Below are 18,630 nucleotides of genomic sequence, written 5' to 3' on the forward strand. Positions count from 1 at the left end.
AGTAGGGGGAAGAAAGGTTGCTTAAAACAACAATGGAGAACCATGATAGTGTCTTTTTTTTATAACGAGACACTTTCTTCCAAAGGTAGTCCAATACAGTGAACCACACTGACAAGTTAGACATGCTCAATAGAATACAGGCTAGCTCCAAACCAATCATTTGAATGCATACAAGTCCAGTCTAATCCAGTAAATTTATGAGAGCCAGCTCTTTTAAATGTTTCTTACAGATAAATGGCAGTGTAGACAAGCTGTCCATCTGCACTATCATCATAAATGTTGCACTAGCTATATATCTATGTGATGAACACCATGTAGTTGCAGGAGTGGTATTCAATTATTCATAGGAATTACTGCTTTCTAACAAAAGAGTTTTTTTTTTTTTTAAATCTTGTCCGAAATTTCATTTTTAAATACAAGGAAATGGAGTGCTTTAAGAGGTGTACTCCATGCAATTCTGCAAGATAACTGAAGAAATTGGGTTCATAAGGCCGTTTTGCAAACTATAACGGGCACGGAATCTGCAAAGGCATTGGGAGCAACAACCTATCGATTCTTCATATTTGTACTATCTCCCACCTTGACTGCATTGTTGCATAAACTGTGTATAGCAAGGTTTTACATGCATGGAGGATGAAGCTCTTAACTACCTCTGCATCACTGTGCAAAAAATCATAACTTATAAGGCGAAAAAATAATCAGGACTTGTGCAAAAACAATTAGATTTTAACGTTTCCCTTCTTCCTAGTCCTCAACGTTACCAGCATCTTTCTTTACTATCAACAATCACATTGTGCAATATCAAAAATATGCTTGGAGCTTCTATGCCTCTTCTGAATTTCACTTTTGAAATCAAATGTTTTTGTTAACTTTCCAAGGTGTGAGTCCTGCCAAGTGTGCTCTTCTCACTGATATTGATAGCACAGGAGGCTTACCTCTGTGAAGTATAAGATATTTATGCTTTTCAACATGAAATTTTAAGATGTCTGCGCTCCTTTAATGAAAACCTGCTACCTTTATAGGTGGTGCAGATTAAGTACTGCATGACCTTGTGAGTTAATCATTTAGTTAAAATGATGAGGGAAGTAAAGTAGTAGCATTCATTGCATAAACATCGCTAAGTATTTTCCAATGTATGTGAAAGTGGATACCTATTGACTTAAAAAAAAACATCCCCATAACAGAGAAATCACACAAATCATAAAATATATAAACTACGAAAAAAAAAGGATCAATTAATTATGGCACTTACACAAAATTGGGTTGCGTTGCACACAAGCCCGATAATAGTTTATCTTACTTTAACCCAGCTGTTCACACACCATTGCACTTTCAAATTAGTTATGTATATACATGTATAGCAAAATGAAGTAACGCTATTATACAATGAAACAAATCAAAATGTTTCCCTTTGCCAATAAACCCTCTCCGAAAACCACCCTAAAATTTAAAACCCACAACAGATAATCAGGACTACATACTGTACAAGACATATATCAATTTCTTTTATTTGCATGCTGTACCATATTATTAGGAGGGAAATTATCACACTTTCAGTTGAGATTCCAGTGATTGCACTTACAGTGCAGCACTTGAAATCAGTCTCAAGCACACATTAAGTGCCATATTTTATCACTAACTTGTGCAAACATCTACGGGAATCTAGGGTCATTTGGCTTGATTATAGGCTTTCCCATTAGAGCAGCAGCAGAGAGTGGCATTCTAGGACCACCTGGTGGAAACCCCACACCACCAGGTGGAAACCCCACACCACCAGGTGGAAGACGCAATGCACCACCAGGCATTGCTCTTGGGGGGAATGCACCTGGTGGAGGACGCATTGCACCTGGAACCATACGAATTGCACCTGGTGGTGGAGTTGCACCTGGAGGCAAGCGAACTGCATCTGGAGGCAAACGTATTGCACCAGGAGGAGCAGGACCCGGAGTAACTTGGCCGGGTCGAGGACGAATTCCACCTGGTGGAAAGGCACCCTGAGGCAGACGGACTGCACCTGGTGGGATACCACCTGGTGGATGAGGAATTTGACCTTGTGGGGGACGAACAGCTCCTGGTGGAACAGCACCTGGTGGTAGGCGAACTGTACCAGGAGGGAAGCGGACAGCACCTGGAGGAAGTCGAGGTACACCTCGCAACTCTTCTTGCATACTAGCAGGTATTGGTAGCCTTATTCCTGGTGGCATTCCAGGGGCTCGCAGAGGGATTGGTCCTACTTCAGACATTTCTGGTCTTGTACTTTGCATACCTGCCCTCATTACTGCATCAGGTGCCATAGGTCTCATGGGTGGTCTAATCATCTGTTCCATTGCACCTCTCATGGCAAAAGGGATTCCTGGCCCTTGAAATCTTGGCGGTCTCATCATGGGGGGTCGTGGGTTTCTATGCAACAGCATATTTGATCCAGTGTCAGAAAGAGTAGGAGAAATACTTCTTTGAGATGGATCAGGTGATGACGAATGAATGACACCATCAGCAGGCATTGGTATTTCAACACTTACCGGTACTCCTCCAATACTTATTGAAATTGGTACCATAGGTCTAGGGCTTTGAGACTCTGGATTTCTAGATATTGGGGTAGTTCTCGGTGACCTTATATTATTATTTGGAGTTTCTGGACGATTGCTAGATTGGGGTACTGGTACAGGTGACATAGCAGGACTTTCTGAAACGTTAGCAGTTGTGCAAGGTATTGGCTGACTAACTGCTTGAGGTGAAGACTCGGCTGCAGTTACTGGAACAGGTGAAGGGGAGAACCTAACTCCTTCCTGCAAAGAGATTTGAGGTGACACCCTCTGCTGCATAACTGGACCAGGAAAACCTGAAGACCCTGGTGACTCTCTCTGTTGTACAACTGGGGCACCCAAACGTCCAACTAACCTAGGCCCAGCATGAATACCCTGTAATTGTGGTCCTGGCAATCTAACCATAACAGGAGCATGACGTGGAACCATTCCAGGTGTAACAGATCTAATTGGAACTGCTCCAACAGGTAAAGCACCGGGCATTCTGGCAACTTGCATTCCTGGTAGTGCCCCTTGCAGTGCAGCAGCAGTAGGAAGTGCTCCTCTTGGCACCAAGGCTGATGGAGTAGCTCCTGATAATGCCTCTGCAGGTAAAGAGGCTCCAGTAAATGCACCACCAGCAACAGCTCCAGCTGAAACTGCTCCTGCTGGAATTGCCCCAGCTTGAAGCGCTCCTGCTGGAATTGCTCCTGCACGAATAGCTCCTGCTGGAATTCCCCCTGCAGGAATTGCCCCAGCAGGAATTGCCCCTGCAGGAATTGCTCCAGCTGGAATAGCCCCTGCTGGTATTGCCCCTGCTGGAATTGCCCCTGCCGGAAAAGCTCCTGGAGGAATCGCCCCTGTTGGGATTGCCCCTGCTTGGATTGCTGTCCCTGCTTGGATTGCTGCCCCTGCTTGAATAGCTGCTCCTGCTTGAATAGCCGCTCCTGCAAGGCTTCCTGAGGGAATTACTCCCCCTGCAATTGCACCAGTGGGAATAGCCGATCTTGGTATTCCACCAATTTGGATAGCACCAGATGGAACTGCTCCACCTGGTAATACAGCTCCAGACAAGGCACCTGCTGGTATGAGTGTACCTGGTATAGGCCCTGGTACCATTGCTTGCACTCCTTCCAGTGGGGCAGCACCAGGTACTATTCCACGAGGTGCCATCGACGTAACGATCCTTGGTTGCAATACACCCATCTGAGAGCTGGCTTGTGCTTGAATTGCAGCTGATGTTAAAGCTTGCATATGTAGAGCTTCTGATAGAGACATTCCTGGTCTCACACCAGACATATTTACTGTCCCAGCTTGAAGCATTTCCGGAGTAACAACTCTCACTGGCATAGCTCCTTGCAAACCGGTTGGTGTCATTGCTCTGACAGTGCCCTGAGAAGCAGATATCCCGGCTGGATTTACTACCCGTACACCCTGCAATCCTTGTATACCTGCTATGCCTGCTTGCATGGGCACTCCTTGAACAGGCATACTGCCTTGCATAACAACTCCTTGACCTGGAACATGAACTAGTTGCATAGGAGATATAGAAGAGCTTGGTGGAGTCTGAACACGAACAAGCTGTACTCCCATTGGACTTGACATAGGAACAGGAGTATTGGGACGTACTACTGGCATTTGGAGGAGTGTCAACTGGGGATTTTGTGCTTCTCCCGAAAGTATGTGTGGGGACATGGTAGGATGAGGAGACATTGCATGGTGACCCGACTGCCGTGAAGAAGAACGAGAAGGAGGTCTAACATCTGACTCGACCTGCTGCTCCTGTTCTCTAGGCACTTCTTGCAAGGGAAGTCCAGGATGTATGGGGCCAATGAACCCTGGTGGTCTATCTGGTTCTTCACCCTCTTCAGCAGTATCATTATTATCTTGAAGAGCTTGTACTTGTGCTTCCATTTGTGCTTCCAATTGCGCTTCACGCAACTGTGCTGCTTGAGCATCCTGTAGTTGCTGGACTGGAGTTCTTATAAATCTAGCACCTGGAATAAATCCCTGTCTGGGAATCAACACTGGTCTAGGAAGACCTACAGCTTGAGGAATCAGCTGTGGCATTCCAGGAACAGGTACTGCAGGCCTATGGACAACCACATGTCGAGGAACAAGAGTTGGTTGGGGCACAAGTGCCTGTTGAGGAAGTAGAGTTGGTCGGGGAACTAAATTCTGCTGGGGAACTAGAGTCGGCTGGGGAACGAGAGTTGCTTGTGGGACAAGAGCTTGTGGTTGTACAATTGTTTCTACTTGCTGTTGCAATCCTGCTTCCTGTGCAAGTAGCTGTTGTTGTTCCACTGCCACAGATGTTTGTGAAGACTGTCCGGTCCCTTGACCTTGGGCCTGCATTAATTTTTGCTGTACATGCAACCTAGCTTGCTGCTCCAATTGCTTGTATTTTTCCATTTCTTCAGGTGGAATTGATACAGGACCACCATCTTCAGACTTGTCCTTGGTTCCTTCTTCTTCCTTTACAATGGGTGCATTGGGAACTTTGAATGCATCATCTTTCCCTTCATTTGCTTCACTTCCTCCTCTATTTTCGGAATCACTTTGGAAAGCGCAACTACTTTGTGTTTTCTGACCTTCTTGTTTTACAGATTGTAAAGGAGGTGAATCAGGAATTGGTTTACCCGAGATTTGTGTTTTACCTGTTTTGCTTTGCTTTACAATTAGTCCTTTGCCTTCTGGAACATGTGTTTTGTCTTCAACATTTGAGAGAGTATGAATCAAGTCTGAAATCTTTTCTTTTGTTTTACTTAATATTGATGTAGATGGTCGATCAGATTGCAGAGCAGGATCCGAAGCCTTGCTCTCTTTTAACGCTTGTCTTACCCATTCCTTTAAAGCACCACAACTACCTGCACGATCAGTAGCTTTGATCTTACTTATATCTTGCTTCATTTTTTCCTGAACAACCCCCTTTCCCCTTTCAACCTTAGGTGACCTGCTCCTTGATCGTGAGTAGCTACGTCTATGGCGTCTTGGAGATCTTGACAAACTTCGGCTATGTCTGGACCTTTTACTTCTGCTTCTATCTTCATCACTGTAGCTATCACTATGGTAGCTACGCTGCCTTCTGGAGGATCTATCATCTCTGTCAGAGTAAGATGAATAACTAGAAGATCGGTGTCTTCGCTTTGAGCTGCTGGACTTCCGATAATCATCATCACTGTAGGAGCTTTTCCTTCGCCTCCTGTCACCGTCACAACTGTCCTCACTGTCTGAATAGCGGCTTCTCCTCCTCTTAGAATGACCAGATTTATAGTGATCATCTGAACTATCATGGCTCCTTTTATGTCCTCTATCTTTGGATGAATGATGTCTCTTTTTCCTGTGTTTCTTTCTTCTGTGCTTCTTGCCACTGTCTGATGCATCTGATTCATAATCCGATCCATGTGCATGATGACGACTCTTTGATCTTTTCTTCTTCTTTCGCTTTCTCTTTCTCTTTTTTGCTTTATCTGATTTATGCTCTCCATTCCTCAAAGTATTTTCACTAGATTTTTGTTTACCTTTGCCCAGTACACTTTTGAAATCGTAAGCCAAAGGATTCACACTATATGCAAGTGATGGGGTTACCTGAGTTTTCAATACCATTTCTGTAGGCCAAGACAAAGTTCTCTTGTAATCTTTAGAAAGAATTGGTAGATATCCATCTTCAACATCTCCAAGTTTTACAGGGAATGAAATAGCTTTCAATTCATTTTCTAAGGCAGCAAAACTTTCAGTTTCATGTCTCTTGTAAAACTCTTCTATACTCTCTTTTACAACCTCTGCTCCACTGGAAGCAAGATCCGTCTTACTCTCTTCTTTTTCTGCAGGTTCCTTTTGAAGGGTATCATCTTTAGGAAGAGAGGGAACAGATAACTTAGGTGCATTGGGAAGAGTGGCCTTAGGAATAGGAGCTGAAATCTTTGGAGCAAGAGGATTAGTGGTTTTGGCAACAACCGAGACAGACGTCTTCGGAGTGACTGCAAGAGTAACTCTAGGAGAATTGGGATTGGTAGCTTTGGGAGCAGTGGAAACAGGAATTTTAAGAGGATTGGGAACAGAGGTTTTGGCAACAATCGGAACTGTGATTTTGGGAGTAGTTGTGACAGATTTTGGAGTAATGGCAACAGTGGCCTTGGGAGTAATGGCAATAGAGGTCTTGGGAGAGGGATTTTCTGGCAAAGGAATATCTTTAGCTGAAAGAGTAGCCATACTCAAACTGAAATCTTTATTAACATTACTGATCCCCATATCACCCTTCTCAGAATGTTTCAGGTTTGACTGACTATCCGAGCTAGAACCACTTTTAGAAGCACTACTTTGTACAACAGAGGATGTCTTGAGGTCTGTACTGGGTTTCATTGGTGGGACTGGTATGGTATGGAGTGCAATTTTGGGGCATTTTTTGTTTTAGCAGCACTCTCACCAGTACTATCAGTTTTAGTTTTGCCATTTGATTTACCAATTGTAGATGTATTCTTCATGCCACTCTCTTGGTTAGACTGTCCATGATCACTACCATCTGATTTCTTCTCAGTTTTTGTTTTGCTTCCTTTGGTACCTTTAAGACTATCATTGATCTGTGTCTCAGTATTCCTGGTAATACGTATGACCGACTTCTTACTGATGTTCACAGGTATAGTATTTTGCTTCCCTCCACTCTCATTTTCCATCTGAGATGCTTGTTGTTTTAAGTTTTGTGATGATGCAGCACTTCTAGTAGTCACTGATCTAGTGGAGAGACGCTCTTTTGGCCTGAAAGAAACAACAAAGACTAGATGTATAAACATCCTATAATGGATAATGATTGATGGCATTTGGTTTTCATGCTTGTACCAAGGTGAGTTGGTACTAAGGTGCCAAGGAAGTGCAAGATGGCAAGTTTTATTCATTTATTTGTTACTGTAGGGTAGTACACCGTAATTCAGTTAAGCAATCTATAAAGACCTGAAAAAAGGTTATTCATAGTCTTTGGTGACAATGAATTTCTGTTTTTCTTTATTTCAGCAGTTCACCGGTCTGGTAGAAATCGCACCAGTAACAAAAGTCCTCAGGCAGGTACCGGTGGACCATCCGGTTCACCAAAGGCCTAGTTTTAAGTTTTGCCTTCCAATAAGTGAGTCATGAATTAGAATCAAACCACAATATTGATTTATACAGTATGTTGTACTGGAACAAGGTGGAATAAATGGGGATGACAATTCTGTGAAATACAGCCTCACAGCACCATGGCTAAATCTAGGGTAATATAATTGGTGAGCTTCATAAAAACTTCTGATAAAATGTTTTGGACACTTTATTGTAGTAACTACGAGTAATTTTGTTCAAGTCAAATCTTTGGGGATCATAGAACTCTGTTTGACTTACTTTAAGATAAATATGACTTTGAAGGGTATACGGTACATGTACACAAGCTCCGGCTTTGACAAGTATTAGATTTATGCAAGGTAGACTTAACATGCAAAATAGTAATTAAGCTCTTAAATGAAGTTTAAGTACCAAAACATAGGGTAGTCAGATCTACCTCAAACCCAAGGACATGTAGGGAAATACAGTTATATCAGAAAAAATCTCATTTATAAATTTGACTTATAAATCAGGACATTTTAACATGATTTACTTCACATGATTTGTGAGAAAATATACTGCAGCATTGGAAGTACACATACTGCAATGTTTTACGCAAATTGAACTGAAGATTTATTCCTACATATAAATGCACATACTAAACTAGCCCTTACTTTTCTTTTTCATTTTCATTGATTTTCAATCATATAATAGAATATTTTAAAGACATTACCAATGAATTACAAGTCTTACTTTTTATCAGAGGATCCACTAGTTGTTTTCTCTGTCATTGATGAAGGTTTAGTCTTTTCCCGCAATCCTGCATCTTCTGCTCCCTTGCCTGTCACAGACTTTGCCCTCGTCTCAGGAGCCTATTAAATCAATATCATTCATCAATAACTACTATCTTAGCATTATTTTTCACATGTATGACCACATAAGAATAAAGATGCCCCTTTGTAATCACAAGAAATGGAAAAAAAGACCTGATCCTGAGCCATTTACTATCATTCATGTACTTTTAATCCATGGAATTATGCAACTTTTAAGAAAATTATTTTGCATGAACCATGGTCGCATCCAAGGCAACAAGTGCAAATCTACAGAGATCACTAGACTGAAACGTCCAAAATGTCTTGCATGTTCAATCATAGTTTCAGTGATTTCAGTGATAAACACTGTATTTTTGTACAAACATTTTTTCAGGTAATTTTATTTTTAGAAGTTTAACTGACATAGCGAAAGATATGTCAATCTTAACATGAGAATTTATTAACAAGCTCATGATCCCCCCCCCCCTCGGAGAAAAAAAAGCACTTATGACTTCTAATGGATTCAAAGATAAAGAAATGAGAGCAAGTTGAACAAAAACTTTAAAAATTTTGTATTAATACACTGGTTTAACAGACTTCAGGCGAGACAAAAAAAAAAAAGAAGGAATACGTTAAGACTTAGAACACAGAGCCATGCAAAATTAGTAGGATGAAGAAGATTCTGGAAGCAATAGAAGCAATAAGGATGAGAATACAATGGAGAATAGGAGGAGTTACACTGAATGACACAGAGAGAACAATTAGGAAGGAGTTAGGGGTGAATGTCTTAAATGAGTGCTTTCATTTCCACCCAATGATAGAAAATCCCTTGTATTTCCTGACCAAAAAACATGTACATGTATCTAACCAGTGTATAGAACATTAATTGTTCTATCCCTATTAAAAAGAAAATATCCCAAAAGGGCCGTCTGCACCATCCCGAGTTTTCAAATTAGCGCGCTATTTCTGATCTGGCAAATTATCCCGATCTGAACAATCTCGAGATTATTTGCAATGCAGACGCAATTATCGCGCTATTTCGTAGGATTAATCTCGAGATTGCAATCCCAAGTCAACTTGGGATTATTTGCAAAATAGCGCGCTATTTCATGAATTATCACGCTAATTCGTAGGTGCAGACGCACTCGGGATTATTTATACACGGCAATGCATCGATGCCTCGCTCGAGCAGGAATTGCTCTTCTTGCGATGGTGGAGACGGGGTTTCTTGAATCTCGAGATTAATCGTGAAGAGGGCCGATCGGGCTAAAATCTTGAGATTGGGCAAACTCGGGATGGTGCAGCACCGCCTAAAGAGTTTGAGCTTTTATCAATTACAATAACAATTAGGAAGGAATTAGGGGTGAATGTCTCAAATGAGTGCTTTCATTTCTACCCAATGATAGAAAATCACTTGTATTTCCTGATCAAAAAACATGTATCTAACCAGTGTGAAAGCACATTAATTGTGCTATCCCTAAAAGAAAATATCCCAATGAGAGTTTGAGCTTTTATCAATTACAGGATCTTCCATAAAAGTAATTAATGAAAGCTTCAGATTCAGAGTCCGGACCTTTTCAGCCTCGGGGAAACATCCTCCACTGACTGAGTTTCTTCCCATAAATGAAATGAACTGCTAGTTTTCTTACCTTAAGTCCTACAGCTTTTTGCTTCACCTGACTGCTGCCCTCTTTGCTAAGCTTCTGGCTTGCTGCCCTCTTTCGAGACTCTGTATCAGAAAAGTAAAAAGAATCTGATCGTTATACACCAAAAAAAGTGTCATTTTGTCTCATTATTGTTGAAGCATGATCATTATAAGCTTTCTTGTTTTGAAATGCTAAGGAATTTGTAAAAAGAGCAATATGTAGGATGATGTTAGTAAAAAACTGCTCTAATGGTATATATGAAAACAATTGTTGCTTTATAAAATGAGAATTTAATTTTCCATCATTACTAGCTAAATTCCACACCTTTCAATTTTGAATCCACATTTTTAGATAATTCAACAACAAATCTCTTTAATCCCATGCCATGTGAACAAGTAATGATAAGTACATAAGAGCAAAGATTAATATTACTTTAAAATGAAAATTAAAAGCATTATCTTGTGGAAATCTAATAGTTACCAGCCTCACACAATATAAATAAAAATTGATGAAAAGTGGAAAGGTTTTATCATTATCACAATGAAAATTCAATTATTCTTCGAGAACTATGGCTTCAAGACTCTAAAATCATAGTTTTCGGCGTTTCCCCTTTTACGTCAATGATAAAGGGAACTTATGGCCATTCCCCATTTTTCCACTATTGTCTTTTTTCAATAAATACTCTAAAATAGAATTGCTGTATCAATCTTACAAATGCTGAAAGTAAATTGTTTTGATAGTTAGCAATGTTGCCTTTACAGTGTGCACACATTCAGGAATACAGTTATTAGAATACACATTAGTATGCAGACAAATTAAATGATTTTTTTTTCAAATACAATGGTGATATACATAATATTCTAAATTCATATGAACAATTCATGATGGAATGAAGATGTCTGAAAACACGCAACTGTCAGCAAGCAGGATACTTTTTTTTCTTTGAACGTATACTTACTCTGGAGATTTACACCTGTTTACTTGTTAGAGAAAAGTTTGATTAATGACAAATTGACAATCAATACAGTTTAATACTGTGCTATAAAACCACCATTCATTCAGTTGAAGAAAATCAAAACCAGATAATTCTCAAACTGCTTTTATCTCATCTCATCTACAATCACCACCAGCACTCACAAAACAGAAACTATACAGTACAAGAGGGATGGGGTGCTAATTAGGAAAGTGTTACAGAAATAAACAAAACTAGATTAGCTACTTAAGATTGTACAGGCCCATCTCCATCAACGTGAGTTAGCGAGATAAACCACTTTTGTGGTTGGGCAGACCAATATCGCGATTGTAATTTGGAATCAGCTTCAATATTTTTTGTGAAATAGTATGCTATATTGAAATACCCCATCTTATATGAAAGTGAAGATGCACTATTTGTTTTGTCTCATGATACCTGTAATTCAATCATGCTACAATACAATCATGATATTTCATACCAGAGTGCAAGCTCCATGACCAAAGTTCATTTTCATACATGGATTCATCCACTCAGCTGATGGAGATAGGGCTTCTTGAATCACACTGTTCATAGCCTGATCAGACTAGAATCTCAAGACTGAATAAACTGGAGAACCATTTTCATTTGTACATGACTAACAAGAAATAGGGCAATGATGCTTAGCATTTCAAGTAGATTATCATAGACTCTTTGTCTGCTCTTTAAATTGCTGTATTGTGATGACACAAATAATTTACAGAATCTACAGGATGTTATCAATATCTGATAAATTGAAGACTCCCAATTCCAAGTCATTCATTAGAAATACTGTAACTTGTTTTTTCAATGTTCTTAAGCCCCTACATCAAATCACCATTCTTGTCATGTTTTATTTGATTTGTGTTGGAACTTTCTTTGCTTTTTATACATAATAAACATTTTCATTCGACCTGAAAATAAATAGAGTACATTAGGCCAGAGGTCAACAGTCAACTATAAATGCAAGTTACTAATCCTATTAAAACCATATTAAAATGAAACATGAAAACAGGTATGAAAATGATGAGTAAATGTAGAAATAAATGAAAAATATGAGAACTAAAAAAAGAGGAAAATTATAAAAACATATCCATTACACCATGACCTCTTGTTTTTACCCAACAAAAGTACAAAGCAGACATTAAATAAACCCCCCAAAATAATACTGAACTTTTCATATATTTTATATAATTTTTATGTGAAAATTCAATTCAAGTTTTCAACTACAAAAAATAATCTAATGTATTAAAAAATCACCCCCCCCCCCCCACTGATCATTTCAAAGTTCTGCATCTACTGCTAGCCCAGACAACCACTTCAATGCGCAAAAGAAAAAGGTGTGTATATGTGATCGGCAATCATAATTTGTCATCCTTGTACAATATGACAAATTGATGATGATCATTATTTGTTTACCATCAATTCCAGGAGCAAATCCACACATCACAGAAGATGTCAATTGAGGAAAAATATGAATTGGTATTAAATTGCTGATATGCTGTCATTCTTGTCATATCTATAGGGCCGATATATAGAGATTATAGACTAACGGGAAAGTAATATAGTATGGTGATTTTTTTATGTACAAACTAATGAATATAAAGTGTGAGCAATGGACAAAACATGGAAGAAAGGTTTTACTGTCACAGAAATATTGCTTGCATGCAAATAAGCAACAGACTAGGAAAAAGGCAATGGAAAATTACCCAGTACACCATGCAAAGGCCGCCAGTAATTATCTTTCCCAAGACAGTAGGATACAAGTCATGAGAATGTGTGCACAGTTCAAATAATAATGTGTTTAAATACCTTTTTAACATGAGACTCAACACACTACTCTCTGACTGAAAATTCACATTTCAACTGGGTCTCAAACTCAATGCCATTGGACAGTGGAAAGCATCCATGAGAAGAAAACAAATGGAAAAAGGGATGTTTTTCGCAGGTTGGCATGAAACACTAATAGTGTGTCAAAAATAAAAATGAGGAAAAAAGCCCGCTATATCACGATAGCCTACATGCAACTCAATCTAGGATATCTTCACAAAAAATCCTTGTTTGCAGTACCTGTGCAAATCTGGGACATCTGCACAAAATCCATGTTTAGAGTGTCCTAGCAGCCTGCGTTGAATCCTTGTTTAGATTTTTTTTTTTTCAGGACGATTCTTGTGGATGCTGCCAACTCTTCAATGGTAGTGATAAAAAACACCACTCCCCCCCCCCCCCCCCCCCCCCCCGGGTCTCATTAGATCAGTCCACATCAGCCAAAGTAAAAAATCATCCCATTATTTCTGATCCACAGTATAATTTGATCAGAACAAACTCAAGATTAGTTCTCATGAAGACTATTTCTGAGCCTTGAATATTTTTGGTGCCCTTTTAATTTGTGGTGTAATATCTTTTTTTTTAAATACCCTATAGCACAATGGCCTTGCCTTAAATAGCGTTCAATACTTTCTATCACATTTATACCAATTTCATGAGTTCTAAAATAAAGAAAAATCATGGACCAATATGACTGAAAGAAAGTATTAAACTCAAACCTAGTTGACTTTTGTCCCTGTCAGAGGGAAGCTAACTTTGACCACCTTCAGCAAGGTGCAGGGGTGGTTTGGTGCTTGGTTGTGGAGTTTATTATTATCCCTGGCTATGGGAAAGCTTGCTTCTCTCTAACAGGCCCAAAACTGGACTAGCTCAAACCCAGGAAAATGTTGCATTTTTTCAGAATATGTTAGATTAACACAAAGCAAGTGAAAAAAAAAGAAGTGTCATTCCTTAGGCTTAGTGGAAGGAGGTAGTTAGATTATCTAGTCATCCTTAAAGCTGACTACTTTCATAATAAATGACAATAATTTAATATAAAAAGCATAAAATGTGTCAGCCATGCAAATCTTGTTATGCTAACCATTTTCCTTACTATAAAACACCAAAAGAGAACAATAATAGATACATGAATTTACTTGAGTGTAAGAAGAAATCAGAAATACAACAAACACATTTACAAATGGTAAAAGTTGAGTTCACAAAAATAAAAGCATAACAGAATACATGAAATGGTCACAGTTCAGAATAATTTCAAAGAGGGGAAAACCAGTAACAGAACTGTAATTATATCAATCAACCACACACCACCATGTATATTATGTAGATGGTGCACAGCTTGGGAGAAAGTTATTTCCAGAATATTACCCTATAATAACATCCATTTAATAGAGATAATTATATTTAAAAAATATAAAAACCCAAGCAATGCACCATTCATTAACTACTAGGCTGCATTAATGTTTTGGAAAAGTATTCATGCAATTTTCATCAACACTGCCAATCTTTTTGCTTTTGCAGTTTACAGTGCAGACCGACAGTGTGAATTATATTTTAGGTCAAGATGGTCAACTGTTTGCATACGGAAGCCTTCCACCTTGTATCAGTTATGGTGCCACGACAGAACTGTTTCAAAATTGTCACATGAATTATGAAAGTAAACTAATTTTCCTTCTCTTTTGCATTGAATGGAATGGTTTACAATTTCAAATCTGAAGAGGTTAATAAAATAGAATAAAGGGGTATACAGATTAGTGAAAAAATGTATGTTGTCATGGAGACACATTCACCATATTTTCTATCCTGTCATCATAAATAGACTGTAGTTTTACTATTATGAGTTAACGCAATTTCTTTTTTTTTAATACAACTGGTCAGCAAAAAAAAAAGAAAAATGATGTGACTATCAAAGTTTCACAGATATACTAGGTTGACTAACAAAATATTGGTGAAGAAAATTAATAGACAAATTTAATGACATATTTGAAATATAATTATGATTGATGACAAATGATTATGATTATGTAGATAGATGCATTCCACAATAGATAAGTAACCATTTTTAACCAAAGGTCAATAAAACTTTTCCAAAAAAAATATTGGCCTATGACAATAAAATTGAATACAGCAAGACAATATTAGGCTTTAAATAAATAATTTTCCTGAATATTGCAAAATATCAGACCAAGTTTATACAGACATGGAGATCCACATCATTCTGATTTGGAAATACTAAGCAGGATGCAGAATCTAGTGGAAATGGACAGTGCAGCATATGAAATGATACTATAATTACTAATCATGACAAATACAGCACATTATTACATCTATAGTAACAAAATTATAATGATAATAACAAAATAAATAACAATAATAATAATAATAAAAAATAATAATCAAGCATGTATTTATGTAAATATACAAGGGTTCTTAAGTCCTTGATGGTTTTCTTTGTTTTTACAAATGTCAATAATACATTGTACAATTTGAAATTGCCTCTTCTTTTCCTTGTTTTTTGTATCGTGGTTATCAATTGCTCAAGAAGAAAATACACTCTTGTAACATCTTTAAAAATTAGTCTTTGTTAATTAATGGTTATTACACATGCACCCAGTATAAAGAGCCTCTGTAAAATCCATGTAGCTTTAGTATACTATGGCTGCATTTTGTTAAAAAAAATGTTTTGTCACATAACTCACTCACATGATAATTCACACAAGAACATGACACACTACATAGACCAATGAAATGGAAAACTCACACTCCCCTTACAGACATTGTCACTAATCACAATGGATACTGCTATTAATCAACATTGGTGATAGATCACCAGTTAAAATCTATATCTCCATTCCCGGTGACATGTTAGTGATGACCGCCAGTCCATCACTGGTTATTTATAACTGGGTGCCATGGGTGGAGCTTAGACCATAAACACCGAGCACTAGTATACATGGGCATTGTGATGCATCACAAAATCCCAACGTGGCTAATGAAGGGCGTAGAATGTGCTGCCTCTCACAAGTGAAGATAATGTGCAAAATGACCTTTTTTATCACCACTGGTGATTGATAGCAATTCCATCACAAGGAGTGATAATGATTGAAAGTGCCCAGAGTCATTATACCATTCACTCATTCCATCACAAACTGGGAGAAATTAATCTACATTTAGGTATATATAGACAAATAATCCCAAATGACTAGTAAAAGAGACTTTTTATCTTAAAAACAAAAAGTAACGAAAACAATGTCCCACAGAAAACATGCACTTAACTTTACTTCAGTAACTTGGAGATCTACACATATGCAGATTTGGAAATAGCAAAATGGAATTATGCTTTGGAGGTCCAAATGACTGAATAATTACAAGCGACTTGTGTACGAGCCTAGATTTACATGGTTTTATTTTTGCCAGTTTGCAATGGTGCTATTTTCTTTAGCTACTTTGAAAGTTTGACATCATCGCCATACATTGTATATACTTTAAATCCTGGGAGAGATCAACTGAGTGAGGGCAAAAACCCTTCTCTTTAAATCTGCTAGAATATAGGCTCATACAGCATCACTTGGAATCATTGAACTTTTTTTTTTTCCAATTTTCACAAGAATCACCCCTGTACAATTGCAAGTGTAGCACTTGAATACTATACAAGTTCACTAGCACTTTAGAAATACATGTACCTATCAAAACACTTGTCAGACATCAAATCAAATGTAAACCACAGATATGACACTTGTCCATGGAGAATAAAGTCAAAACACACTCAAACATACAAATACATATATTTAAATGATGTTGTTGGCAATATTGGAGTGTTATTTCACTAAGAAATTCATGTGAAAAAAAATATATATAAAGGTGGATCGATAAATAGTGACCAACTGGAAAATGTTGACAACATGCAAGCTTTCAGGAGCTTCATCACATCCCATTCATCTCAATCAGCATTTAAATAAACAAAACAGCACCAGGCATCATAATACTACTCAGATTCCAAACTACATGAAACGTGTATATCAAGAATATCAATGATGCAAAATTTTGAAAGCAATAGGAAAAGTGGTTGGTAGAGTTTTTACCATGGTGGTAAATCCGTCACAATCTCGCTGTGAAGTAAAATAAAAGTGATACAAAGAGGAAAATAGTGAACTCAACTCGATACCTGTTGCAATAGAAATATACCTATAAGTAAAGGATGATGCACACACACACACACACAAAATAATGACTCACAGATAAAGAGTATTGAAACAAGCAAGTACCAATTGTATGAATATCATATTCCACGAGCTGTTAGTGTAATTATATGGTGATGGGTTAATTTATGTTAGTTTTGGAATTAACATGATGATCTACACAAGCCACTTTCGATCAACTTGGAATCCAAATATACATTGCCAATAAATGCAAGAGAGGCTTAACATAGAAATTTATAGAAATCTTACTGATCATACAAAAAAATTCATTCATGTACATAAAGTGAATGAATGAACAATAAAAGCTCGCATTTAACGTCCAAGCTTTAAAGAGAAACAGATGCTTTGGTTGTGATTGTAATAAATTCATAAACACATGTTTGTATGTTCAAGGTTTTTTTCTTCAAATCATTGGGTTTGGAGAAATCATTTCATCTGTAAAAATTGAGTACAAGAAATACATTCAAAGAATGTCTGACCAATCGCACTTGACAATGTGCATCTTGAAAAGACGCCTGTTAAAAAGGATATGTTATGTACATGAAAATGCTTAAAATGGAGTACACTATAATCTCAGCAGACGCAACTGCAAAAATTTATGGCTGAAATAAATTTTCAAAAAAGAAAGGCTAAGTAATAAGAATTTATCACCTTTCGTTTACCCATCTGTGTACCCCACCAACATTTAGATATATGTCAAAGTGTCAAGTTTCTCTTTCCTACATATCATAGAAACGTAACAAATAAATCGTAAATTGCAATCCTATGTAGCATATAAATTACAATAATCTTTTCAAATTATTCCACATTTTGCAATGTTTACATTATATTTAAATTAGTCATTACTTTATACATGTTCCCCAAGATATTCACTGCCACAGTGCCACTGCATGGGAATTTATCACTTTATGTCAACATTTACTTGTAGGAATTCTACAGCCATTGTATGTATCCAGCCCATTCAACAACAAAACCAAAAATAAAAATAAATGAAAAAGTGGTAAAGTAACTAACAAGGGTACATTGAAAGAACAGTAAATGTGACAAACATGCTCGAAAAGGCAAATGTGTGCAACAAGTCGGTGGTGAATGAGGCCTGATTTCATGATGGTAAAGGTTGTTTGGTTGGCATCTCCACAACATGTCCCCAGCAGTAGCTTCCAATAATGGCAACTGTAGAATAATTATAGGGGATTTCAGCCGAGGGATGTTTTTATTTTCATGCAACATTCAAAGCATGCCAAGGAGCCCCAAAACTCAATCACAAACAAGAGACAGATCAGTTAGGACAGACTAAGTAGAATCTACTACAGTGTAAAGATTAAAAGCAGATATGTGCCGATATGCTGTCCTAACATAATTATATGTGATTATACATGATTGGTAATTAGGAATATATTTCTATTGTTATGAAACACCAGTTACATATATGTATAGATGGAAGTGAAAATCTTGGTAGTAGGTGCTTGCTATTAACAACCCAGCCTTAACTTGGAAATGGCATGCATACACATACATACTACCAGGCCCATGTTATTAAAACAGACGATACAATATGTATCTTTTTACTAT

At 37.8% G+C, this 18,630-nt stretch overlaps 1 protein-coding gene across 1 annotated transcript in view; it reads right to left on the minus strand.

Annotated features, from left to right (window-relative positions):
- Window positions 1–1,334: 1,334 nt before the first annotated feature.
- Window positions 1,335–18,630, minus strand: part of LOC121411112 — a 32,752-nt gene continuing 15,456 nt past the window's right edge. Inside the window, 4 exon segments of the mRNA XM_041603638.1 lie at window positions 1,335–6,913; window positions 6,916–7,277; window positions 8,343–8,461; window positions 10,051–10,130. Coding sequence (XP_041459572.1) covers window positions 1,653–6,913; window positions 6,916–7,277; window positions 8,343–8,461; window positions 10,051–10,130 — 5,822 coding nt within the window. The 3' untranslated portion in view covers window positions 1,335–1,652.

The sequence above is a fragment of the Lytechinus variegatus genome, chromosome 3, assembly GCF_018143015.1.
Source record: "Lytechinus variegatus isolate NC3 chromosome 3, Lvar_3.0, whole genome shotgun sequence".
NCBI classification, from domain to species: Eukaryota; Metazoa; Echinodermata; class Echinoidea; order Temnopleuroida; family Toxopneustidae; genus Lytechinus; species Lytechinus variegatus.